This window comes from Heloderma suspectum, chromosome 7 (genome assembly GCF_057233095.1).
Source record: "Heloderma suspectum isolate Gila_16-S chromosome 7, 16-S_ref, whole genome shotgun sequence".
Taxonomy (NCBI): domain Eukaryota; kingdom Metazoa; phylum Chordata; class Lepidosauria; order Squamata; family Helodermatidae; genus Heloderma; species Heloderma suspectum.
In genome coordinates, this window is record NC_139464.1 from 7,362,523 (window position 1) to 7,375,000 (window position 12,478).

The window sequence follows — 12,478 nt, forward strand, 5'->3', positions numbered from 1 at the left end:
GCTTTGGCCCAGCCGCTTCACTCTTTCTGGCGCTACTTGGAAATACCCTCTGCTCTTCCCCAGTAATATACTGGACACCTTCCGACCTGAGGGGCTCATCTTCCGGCGTCATCTCTTTTAGCCTTGTGATCTGTTCCATGGGGTTTTCTTGGCAAGAATACTGGAGTGGGTTGCCATTTCCTTCTCCAGTGGACCACATTTTGTCAGAACTCTCTGCCATGACCTGTCCGTCTTGGGTGGCCCTGCATGGCATAGTTATGGCTTCACTGAGTTACGCAAGCCCCTTTGCCACAACAAGGCAGTGATCCATGAAGGGGACAAGGGAAGTTACTTGATCAAAACATGATATCAGATTTGTCTGGCAGGATTTGTTCTTGACAAATCCATGTTGGCTTCAAGTAATCACTGCATTGTTTTCAAGGTGCTTACAGACTGATTGCTTTATTATCTGCTCCAGAATTTTCCCAGGGATTGATGTCAGACTGTCTGGTGTGTAGTTCCCAGGTTCCTCATTTTTACCCTTTTTGAAGATAGGGACAATGTTAGCCCTCCTCCAGTCATCTGGCACTTCCCCTGTCCTCCGTGATTGCTCAAAGATAATAGACAGTGGTTCTGAGACTTCTTCTGCCAGTTCCTTTATTACTCTAGGATGCAGTTCATCTGGCCTTGGAAATTTGAACTCATTCAAAGTAATTAGGTGTTCCTTGACCATATGCCTATCGATCTCAAGCTGCAATCCTACCCCTTCAGCCTGTTCTTCGCCTTTCCGGGGGGGTCATAGACCCTCTTTTGGGAGAAGACTGAGCCAAAGTAGGAATTGAGCACCTCTGCCTTTCCTTTGTCATCTGTTATCATTTTGCCATCCTTATTTAATAGCTGAACCACCATTTCTTTCCTCTGCCTTTTACTATGTACGTATCTGAAGAAAGCCTTTTTGTTGCTTTTAGCCTCCCTCGCTAACCTCAGCTCGTTCTCAGCTTTAGCCTTCCTGACGCCAACCCTGCAATTCTGTGCTACCTGCCTGTACTCTTCCTTTGTTGCTTGGCCTTTCTTCCACTTCCTGAATGTGTCCTTTTTTGTTTGCAGGTCATCTCTAAGTTTTTGTGAAGCCACATTGGCTTCTTCTGTTGTCTTCCACCTTTTCTTCTTGTTGGAATTGTTTGTAATTGTGCCTTGAGAATTCCCTTTTTTAAAAGCTCCCACCCATCTTGGACTCCTTTTCTCGTTAGAGTTGCTTGCCATGGGATTTATCATTGTTCTGAGTTTATTAAAATCAGCTTTCCTAAAATCCAGGGTACAGGTTTGGCTATACACGGCTTTTGCTTCCTTTAGAACCATGAACTCAAGTATAACATGGCCGCTTTCCCCCAGAGTTCCTGGAACTGCTACTTTATCCACTAAGTCATCTCTGTTGGTTAGGATCAAGTCAAGGATAGCCAGTCCTCTACTTTCTGTAGGAGGAAGTTATCCACCACACAAGTCAGCAGTTTCCTGGAGGGGCCGTGTTTTGTAGAATTTGTCTCCCAACACATTTCAGGGAAATTGAAGTCCCCCATTACTACTACATCATGCTTCCTTGAAACATTCGCTATTTGCTTTTCAAAAGTTTCATCCTCGTCCTCTTCTTGATTGGGTGGCCGGTAGGAGACTCCGACCACCAGGTTCCTTTTATTCTTTGCTCCATTTATTTTAACCCAGATGCTCTTGATGGGGCTACCAAGTTCATCCTCCTGTATTTCTGTGCAGTGACATGTATTTTTCACATACAGTGCAACTCCACCTCCCTTTCTGTTCCTCCTGTTCTTTTTGTACAAGTTATATCCTTAAATTGCTGTATTCCAGTCATGAGAGTCATCTCACCTATCTATCAAGTCATACTTTCCCTCCTGTATTAAGAGTTCAAGTTCGTTCTGCTTGTTTCCCATACTCTGGGCATTAGTATATAGACATCGAAGACCATGTCCTTCATGGTCTGGCTTTCTTCCTACATGTTTGTGAAGACTATTTTGGGGCGCTATTAGAGCTGTTCTCTCCATTGCGGTGCATGAACCTTTGTCCATTGCTACCCCCAACGTTATGTCTCCCTTCCCTGTAGGATTCAGTTTAAAGCCCTCCTGATGAAGTTCTTCAAGCTGTGTAGGGATTGCGGAGAATTTCTCCCCGAATCTTCAGGAGGCCGAGCACTGACGCATTCGGCCCCCCGAAGTTGGTTGGGAAATTCTCCGCTGGCCCCCCACCCCCCCCCCGGGACGGGACTTACCTTCGGCGAATGTCCCTCTCGGCGGTGGGTCCTGGCGGCAGTTCGGCGGTGGTTCGTGGCGGGTGGGGGCGGCGGCCGGTCTCCCGACCTGCTGCCGCCACCGCCATTGCAAAAAAACTAAAGTAAAAAAACAAACAAACACCCGTGATAGGCTACGTGACGATTTACGTAGCCTATCACGGCTAGATTTCCAAAGTCAACCGTGATAGGCTACGTAAATCATCACGTAGCCTATCACGGGTGACTTTGGGGAAGAAAAAAAAAAGCGCGTACGCAAATGGCGGCGCCCATGAGGCGCCGCCATTTACGTTCCTTATTTTGGCACGTCTAGTCTACGTAAAGATTTACGTAGACTACGGCGAAAATAAGGGCATGCTATTTGCGTTGCCCTTATTTTCGCCATAGTCTACGTAAATCTTTACGTAGACTAGACGTGCCAAAATAAGGAACGCAAATGGTGGCGCCCATACGTGCTTTTTTTTCCCCAAAGTCACCCGTGATAGGCTACGTGACGATTTACGTAGCCTATCACGGCTGACTTTGGAAATCTAGCCGTGATAGGCTACGTAAATCGTCATGTAGCCTATCACGGGGTCTTTTTTTTTTTTTTTTTTACTTTTTGTTTCGCGGCCGGGGAGACGGGGCACTTCTCCCCGGACTGAATTTCGGCCGGGTGGGGCGCCTCCCCCCCCGGCCTGAATTTCGGCCGGGCAAGGCGGGATGCCTCCCCCCCATTGCCTGAACTTCGGGGGGAGAAGCGAAAAGGTAAGTGACTTTCGTACATTCCTAAATCTGTGGCCAAACACATTCTTCCCAGCCTTTGTGAGGTGCAACCTGTCCTTTGCCAACAGTCCATCTTCCAGGAAGTTTAGCCCGTGGTAATACTAGCTGGAAGATGTGTTTTAGCTGCATATTGGATTTTTGGGAGAAATGTGTACATTCCTGTTCCATTTTTTGAAATAGATGAATGAGATATATTTAGCAAGTGATGTGGTGATTTCATCACCAAACGAAGGGAACTCAACCTGCACTCCTCAGTTCTCTGGGCAATAACGGTAGAGAGATTGGAGGCATGGCCTGCTGTGGCTGCCAGCATCATAGTGGCTCTGTGTTGTCAGTAACACTCCCTTACCATGGTGAAGAAGGCCTGCAAAGTGAAATGTGAGGCTAATTCAGACCAACCCTGTAAAGTAAATGGCACACAATTCACATGTAAAAGTGGCTAAGAAAGTAATGCTGTTCTCTCAATGGAGTGCTCAGCGATCAGAGTGCTCTCTTCCTTCCAAAGCCCTGTTGGCTCTTGCCAGTTGAGCGGAAGTTAAAAGGGAGATGACCTTATAGTGTTTTTCTTCTATCTGTGGACAGAGGAAAAATCACTCCCTCCCGTTGCTGGCAATGGGAGGGAAGTGTTTAGATGAGCTCTTGAGCTTGTATAATTTTTTTGCGGCGGGAGGGGGATACATGGCCACACTAATTTGGAAGGAAGTGTTCCCTTGACTGGAAAGAACAGGAATGAAGATTGGCACTTAATGCCATAGGATTGCATAAAATCTATACTGGGCCGCATAAATGTTGGAGATGAGCCAGCAAAAAAGGCAACTATTTTCCATGTAAATCAGCATCAACTTAATTTATGAAAGGAGGTGATACAAGAACTTTGGTAACCCAAACTATGCTTGATTACATAATTCTTGTTAATCTAGTAAATGTCTTGGTACCATCCTGAGATGGACTGTAAGGAAGGAACATATGCTGATTGCAAACCTATTATTGAAAGAATGGCTGAACAAACTTTGGTAACTAGCCAAACTGGCAAAATGTATTTGTGTTTTTTGTGTTTGCGTGGACTAGGGAAAGTTGGCTATATACATTGAGTACTTGAGAAATTTTGGTTCCTGATCATTAATTCTTCAAAGAACAAATATCCTGTGAGTGTATTTTATATATTGTGGTTCCTGAATTACATAGCATGCGTTACTTGTTTGGGTTGTAGGTTTGCTTTGAATATGGTATGATACTAGTGTTGGAAGTAAGTCCATAAAAGTTGCTAGGCCATCCCCCCAATTTAGTAGCCTACATATACCCATATTAGTCATTTGTGGCACATTGATAGCCTTAAAGTGGGGGTGGGGTGGGGAGTAACAATCTCTCTTGTGGTTTCTAACAGCATCTGTACTTGGTTGCCTCGAAAGCAACTTTTACTCATCACAGGATACTAGTTGAATGGCTATTAACAAGCCTAGGGTTGGATCCAAAGATGCCCTTCCACATGTAGAATGTGACTTCTGTTCATGAAAGGACTCTTCTACACCTTACACTGTCTCAACCTTCCCCAACCTAATGCCCTGTAGAGGTGTTGGATTGCAACTCCCATCATCCCCAGCCAACAAGGGGACGACTGCACTAGAGCTTTGCACAAGAGAAATGAAGTTAAATCCAAAGATCTTTTCTCACATGTGCAAGTGGAAGCATTAGAATTTTTATAGAACCGCTCTTATTCTAGCACTGTGCAGACTTTCACTAGCACTTACGCAGCATTTGTGGATCTGCATTACTGGTGGTTTCCCTCCACTCATGGGTCTCTGGGTCCAACCCCTGATATGAAACTAATCAGAATGTGTACACAGACATTTTAAAACTTGGTGAAACACTAGTATGATCCTTGCCCTTGAGAATCCATCCCATTTGTCTGTCTGTGATGGCCTATGTTTTAAGAAACCGACCGTGAAAGATGCTTTGTTCTTAACTATTTCAAAAATATTTGCATACAGATAACTTGTAAATCATTAGCAGGGAGTTTATGAAAAGATAACCAAATCGTTAATTTGGATAATGATTTAATTTGTTCTTACATATTTTCATCAAGAGCTTGTTCTCCCTTTTCTAGTACTAACCATATGTTGTTGGTTGAGCCACAAGTGATATATCCTAATTTTTGCTTACCGTTCTTCTTTTGTAGGGTGCAGTGCAGGCTGCCAGTAACTTCCGTGAGCTATTCTGTGCAGTTTAGAATAGCTACAGTGGTTTATGTATACAGTTATGAGTCACCTTGCTATCTTTCCAGTATGATTGCTGATGGGAAAGGGATCTCCATGGGCACATGTTGTATGGGCAGCTTTGCAGTGGTATAATTTGGGGTATGGAATTTAACTACAACAGAACAGTCCCCCTCCCAAAAAAGAGAGAGAAAAAGTTGTAATTATGTGGTCAGGATGCCCCAATCCACATGAGGAACCAGTTCTCAAAGTCCTCCCACATCATGGTTCTTATCAATAGATATTAGCCATCATAGCTAAATGGAACATCCTTGTCCCTAAATGGAACAAGAGTGCCTTTTCCCTTCCAACTAGTTTGGTCACTGAGGTCATCAGATGGGATGCTCCTGGGGTTCCACATGGACCTATGGCCCGATTGGAGTCCACCTGGAGAAGAGCCTTCAGTGTGATGGCTCCTTTTCTGTGGAACTCCCTGCCCCTCAAGGTCAGGCAGGCACCAATGTTGTGCTGTTTTTGGCAACCGCTGAAAACATCTTCATTTCAAGAAGCCTTCCTTGATTGACCAGCCAAAATGTTTATTGGTATCCTGTTGTTGTTGTTGTTGTTTTAAAGTTTAATATGGTGTTCATTCTTTTTGTCTTTTATTGTTCACCACTCTGGAATCTGTTTAGGTGTGGAGCAGTATATAAATGTTGTAGATAAATAAATAAATGTCCAGAGGCAATATCTTCTAATAGCCAGTTGCTGCTTGTGGTCTTCTGAGGGCATCTTTTTGGCCACTGTTCAGACAGGATGCTGGACTGGATGGGACCCTTAGACTGGTACCACAGGGCACTTGTTATGTGATCATAATTTAAACACATAAATAAGAAAATATTTATTTGGACATATATTTAGTTTCTTCTATAAACAAAAACACTTGGTTTCTTATAACTTAGGGTGAAAACACCCATTAAACACCTTTGTTCTTCTTGCTTCCCCCCTCCTTCTAGGCGATATAAGTCTACCCCAGTGTGTGCTGACCTGCAGAACAAAATCCTCCAGTGCTACCAGCAAAATTCCCAGCAGACGCTCAGCTGTTCAGCCCTGGCCAGCGAGTACTTCAAGTGTGTCAACCATGCCAAGCAGGTGGGTACGGAAAAGCAGTTCAAAGGAGCAGGGCAACACTGAGATGTCTCTTTAGAGATCTCTCTAGGGTTTTTTTTGGGGGGGCAGTTTCCTGTCTTTGGTAATTTTGTAATGTACTTATTCTCTCTACCTCTTTGTCTGTTGCTTTACTGTCTCTTGGATTCGGCCCATTTTGCTTTTGATTTATACATTCTCTTCATTTAACTCCATTTAGCTGTCTTTATGAATCTTGCTTAAATCCCAAGGGGATTGGGGAGCGTTGGGGCTCCCTTGTGGTTTCCAAGGCTGGTTGGGGCCATAGCTCAGTAGTAGAGCTCCTGCTTTGCATGCAGAAGGTCCCAGCTTCTATCCCCAGCATTTCCAGGTAGGGCTGGAAAAAAACCTCCTGCCTGAAACCCTGGAGAGCCACTGCCAGTCATTATTGACAGTACTGGACTAGATGGACCAAGGGTCTGACTCAGTAGAAGGCAGCCTTTACGTTCTGACTAATAGCAGGTAAACTTAGCCGCAGTCGTAAGGATTGGATCCGTGTCTGCATTTGATGTACTTCTAAATCCTCTTCCATCTTTTGTTGCTTTTAGCCAGTTTTGAGTTATGCTGTTGCAAATATTGATTCTTCCATATTTCATTAACTCTGTACAAAACTGCTTGGAAACCTCCTTACTAGATAGTAGCACCCTCCTTGGCCCACTAATACCAGCTTACATATTTTTTGGATTTCTTCAGTTCCAGCTTCTTGTCTGGTTTGCATGGTTCAGCTAAAGTCGTACCCACACACCAGCTTCCCACACACCTATTTTGTCCCTCTAATCTAATACTAGAGCAGACATATGGGAAACAAAAGACAGATATCTTTTCTCCTAGGACGTTTGCAGGCCAACATCATGTTGAACAACATGAAGAACATCATGAAGAACAACATGTTGTTGTTCATGCTACATCTTAACTTTAATATCTAGTGTGCAGTCATCCACCCTGCTCATCTTTCCTGGTTTTGTAGCCCAGCCCTTCACAACCTTTCACCCACCAAGCGGGATGCAGCTTGTATAGTAGTCTGACAAGGGCTAGAGAAACCTCCCATAAACTGCCTGCTCAAGACTGCAAAAACAGGGGGTGGGACAGGAGTTTAAGTTGATGGGTTACTAGTCATGCAGACTTACTGTGGCGTCCAAGCGGGAAGTGAAGGCTCATGTACTTAAGCATGGGCCCGGCAGCCTTCCGAAAGAATGGGGATGTGCACACTCTGACTTTTATCTGAGCTCTAGAAATTTCCCTCAGTGGGCAATTGGAGAACAACAATTACGAGTAAGCAACTCTGGTGAGTGGTGGCTGCAGCTTTTATCTTGCTGCATTCCCAATCATTTCAACAGGGCTCTGACGAGAGGACACCTTACTGGGAGGCATCCAGCTCTGCAGTCATATTGTCAGCAGAGGCCGTCAATTGCACCTCCAGTTGCCTCGCTCATGGTAGTGCTTTATAAGTGACCCTTCTCTGTTCTTACTATAATTCCATTTCCATGAAGTTGGCTTGCTCTCTTTCAGAGAGTATCCCCAGTAGAGTGGTAACGCCAGAAGCCACGCTCTAGCTTGTATGGCTATCGTTTGCTTGCTTTGCATGTCTGCAAATTCAGGGACACGCCAATTTATAATGGTTGTCAAGGCAGCTTGCCAAGTTTACTTTGTGGATTCTCTCAAGAGAACCCAATAAGCTGGCATAGACCGTATGCATGGAACTGAGAGATGGAAAGGGCCAATTATGCATCTTTATAGATGCATGATTGTTGCTTGCTCCCCATTGCCCTGTATGTTTTTCTCTCTTCCTGTAGTTTCCGACTTGCTCACTTTATATCCTGCAGGGTAGATCCTTACAGCCCTCCTGCTGTTCTGCTTCTGTTGGTGGCAGAGAAGAGAAGCAGGAGGGAATCCTATTTTATTTGGTTATTTCCATTTAGGTTTGCAACTTTGAGGGGGCAGGATGCAGGAAGCTTTTTATCTCAGTACTCAATCACTAATCACAGTTGCAGTCCTCAAATTTGCTCAAGGACAAGTCTCATTCTTCCAAATTCCACTAGTTCTCACTGCTCAAAAGTGACTGTGGCATCCATGTGCTAGCAGAAACCAACATTTGTGCATTGTCAGTAGCTCTGGCTAACGTGGTGGTTTCCCCAGGATTCCAACTCCACCTCCAGTTCCAAAGGGTTGCTCAGTTTAGGTGATGTACAAACCTAGAATTCAACAACTTATTCCTCTAATTTCCTTCACATCTGGTTATACTTCATTTTCTTTTTGATTCAGGCAATATTCTTTTGACATCCTAGTTTAACAGTCTGCTTTGACCTCTGAGCCCAAGTTAGCTTCCAGGACGGCAGTATGTATAGGCGGTTCTTGGTTTGAGAAATGGCCACAGGCTTATAACTCTCCTAATACAGAGGATTTGGCTATCTTCCCTCCAAGTCGTGTCACTCAAACACCAATGGAGTGGATGTGAAAATGTAGTTCTCCCACCAAGGTAGCATGTCTGTTGCTTTGGAGACGGCTGTGTGACCTGCAGTGTCTCTTTTGGACTGCTGATGAGGTGCATTTCCCCACCTATGCCTGTGGAACTGTCACATTCCCTTGGCCGCCACCTTCCTCGTGCACACACACAAGAAGAGAGGCTTCAGTCTCACGTCTTTGATTCACTATCAACAGCGTCATTACAGATGCAAAGCCCCGAAGACTCTCAGGCTACAAAGGAATAACAGCAGGGGACCCAAATGGGAGCTACGATGTTGCTAGCAGTTTGAACAGGGACGTGCTGGCTAGAATAACTTAGGGAGGGATGCCCCTCCCTTCCAGTGATGCTCCCCTCCATTGACCCTCACGCATCGCCAACCGGGTCGACCATCTGAGCGCCACCTCTAACTTTTCCCGCTTTGCTCTGCGCCGCGGTCTAGCATCCCTCAGGTCACGCCCAGCGCTCTCCTCCTCCTCCTCCTCCTGGATTCTCACGGAGGAGGTGGGGAGGCTTTAGGCCCAGGCATCTGGGTGCTAGTAACCTGAGAAGCATGCCTAACCATATCTTATCTGAACTGGCTGGGGAAGATGCCTCCCTTGGTTCTTGCTGTTCCCCTTCTGAATCTGAACTGATAACTATCTCCATATGCTCAGAATCAGTCCTGACAGTAATGTTCTTTATTTTTTTTTTAAAAAAAGTTTCCATCTTCTGTTTTCAGTTCTTTCAAAAATGCACACTTCCACGTCACATGAGTGTTCATGCAGGCTTAACTGACAAACAGCAGAGAATTTCCGTTTCTTTTCAGCCATGCCCCATATTTTTTTTAAAAAAATATATTGTTTTCTATGAAAGAAAATGTCCCATCCCTCCTGCATTGGATTAAATATCTCCCTTTTTAGAGATGTGGGCAGTTTTTTTTCCAATGCAGGGCTATAGTCTGCCCACCCCCTTAGTAGTATAGGTCATGTGATTCTACTGCAGGGGTCCCCAACCTTTTTTGGGTCAGTGGGTATATTTGGAATTTTGAGAGTGTTGTGTGTGCTCTCACAAATGGCTGCCACAGTGGGGCACAAAACACTCCTTTCACAGAAGACAAACTGGTGAGACTAAAAGAAAAGTAACTTTCCCAAGAACCTAACTACCAGGCATAGGTGGGGTCTAAGCTCTAAAACACAAAGCCACTCTTTTGAACCCAAATAAAGATGGCCCCGGAGGGCAGCCTTTTGTTTTTCATCACACCAGCCTCTCAGTTAAATAATAATAACGATGAAAATCTTAAGAAACAAAATAAAATTCAGGAGGAGCAGAGCTCCTGATGGGCATCAAAAGAGCTATACATGGGCATATTGTTGCCCACGAGCACACGTTGGGGACCCCATTTCTACGGCAAGAGCAAGGATAGTATGGACATAATAAGAGGAGTGCGACTGCCATTACCTTAAGAAAAACAGCCATCTATACAACCTGTAAGAAAGTGGCATGAAATGTAGAGACATTGGGTTCCGGATCCTGGGAGGCTCAGTACCGAATCTCCTTGAGCCTCTCTTCATCAAAATGGATAGCGTTAGAAATTAATAGCAACCCTTCTTTTTGAAGAATGCCAAACTGCACACACAGCTTGATTTACACAGATGAAAGTATCTTTTTCCTTTGATGCTCAAGACATTCAACTTTCAGCTCATAGTTTAATAGGCTGTACATGACCTGTGAGTTCTCATTTGCCCGCTTTGATAGGTGGTACATCAGTCCCCTTTCGGCTCAGATTCTGTGGGCAGAAATCCATGTATTAGATATATATGGTGTGCTATGGTCCATGGGGTCACGAAGAGTCGGACGCGACTGAACGACTGAACAACAACAACTGAAAAATCAGCCTGTTGGCCAAATACATAATATTAATGTTGCTTCATTTTTAAGAATTGCACCCTTCCCCCAAGGAGCTCAGAATGTGTGGTGTGTGTGTGTGTGTGTATACACACACACATGCTCGTACACACACACACACACGTACACAGAGAGAGAGAGAGAGATACACACACACACACACACACACATACAGAGAGAGACACACACACACACACACACACATACATACACATGCACACATATATGTGTGTGTATATGTATATATACACACATATATATGTGTGCATGTGTATGTATGTGTGTGTATCTGTGTGTGTGTGTTTAGGAACCTGGAATGTCAGATCAATGAATCAAGGTAAGCTGGAGGTGGTCAAACATGAGATGGCAAGATTGAACATCGACATCTTGGGAATCAGCGAACTAAAATGCACAGGCATGGGCGAATTTAATTCAGGTGACTACTATTACTACTATATACTATCATATCTACTATTGTGGGCAAGAATCCCTTAGAAGAAATGGAGTAGCACTCATAGTCAACAAAAGGGTGGGAAAAGCAGTACTGGGGTACAATCTTAAAAATGATAGAATGATCTCAGTACGAATCCAAGGCAAACCATTCAACATCACAGTAATTCAAGTCTACACATGGACATCACCAGATGGTCAATATCGAAATCAGATTGATTATGTCCTTTGCAGCCAAAGATGGAGAAGCTCCATACAGTCAGTAAAAACAAGACCTGGAGCTGACTGTGGCTCAGATCATGAGCTGCTTCTTGCAAAATTTCGGCTTAAATTGAAGAACGTAGGGAAAACCACTAAACCACTCAGGTATGACCTAAATCATATCCCTGATGAATATATAGTGGAGGTGAGGAATAGATTTCAGGGATTAGACCTGATAGACAGAGTGCCTGAGGAACTATGGACGGAGGTCCGTAACGTTGTTCAGGAGGCAGCAACGAAATCCATCCCAAAGAAAAAGAAATGCAAGAAAGCCAAGTGGCTCTCTGATGAGGCTTTACAAGTAGCTGAGGAAAGAAGCGAAGCAAAAAGCAAGGGAGAAAGGGGAAGATATACCCAACTGAATGCAGAGTTCCAGAGAATAGCAAGGAGAGACAAGAAGGCCTTCTTAAATGAACAATGCAAAGAAATCGAGGAAAACAACAGAATGGGAAAGACTAGAGATCTCTTCAAGAAAATTGGAGCTCTCAAGGGAACGTTTTGTGCAAAGACGGGCATGATAAAGGACAAAGAAGGCAGGGACCTAACAGAAGCAGATGAGATTAAGAAGAGGTGGCAAGAATACACAGAAGAACTATACAGGAAAGATCTGAATGTCCCTGATAGCCATGATAGTGCGGTCACTGAACTTGAGCCGGACATCCTCGAGAGTGAAGTCAAGTGGGCCTTAGGAAGCATTAGTAACAACAAAGCTAGCGGAGATGACAGTCTTCCAGCTGAGCTATTTAAAATCCTAAAAGATGATGCTGTTAAAGTGCTGCATTCAATATGCCAACAAATCTGGAACACTCAACAGTGGCCACAAGACTGGAAAAGGTCAGTTTACATTCCAATTCCAAAGAAGGGCAACGCCAAAGAGTGTTCAAACTACCGCACAATTGCGCTCATTTCACATGCCAGCAAGGTGATGCTCAACATCCTACAAGCTAGGCTTCAGCAGTATGCAAACCGAGAACTACCGGAAGTACAAGCTGGGTTTCGAAG

At 44.4% G+C, this 12,478-nt stretch overlaps 1 protein-coding gene across 4 annotated transcripts in view; it reads left to right on the forward strand.

Moving 5' to 3' along the window:
- CHCHD3 (coiled-coil-helix-coiled-coil-helix domain containing 3) overlaps window positions 1-12,478 on the forward strand; it is a 286,033-nt gene that overhangs the window by 267,483 nt on the left and 6,072 nt on the right. For all 4 annotated transcript variants that reach the window (XR_014784221.1, XR_014784222.1, XM_084809043.1 and 1 more), the window contains one exon: window positions 6,249-6,384. Coding sequence is in view for 2 of the 4 variants with exons in the window: in XM_084809043.1 (XP_084665169.1) it covers window positions 6,249-6,384 (136 nt within the window). In the remaining 2 variants the exon portion in view is untranslated. The remainder of the gene's footprint in view (window positions 1-6,248; window positions 6,385-12,478) is intronic.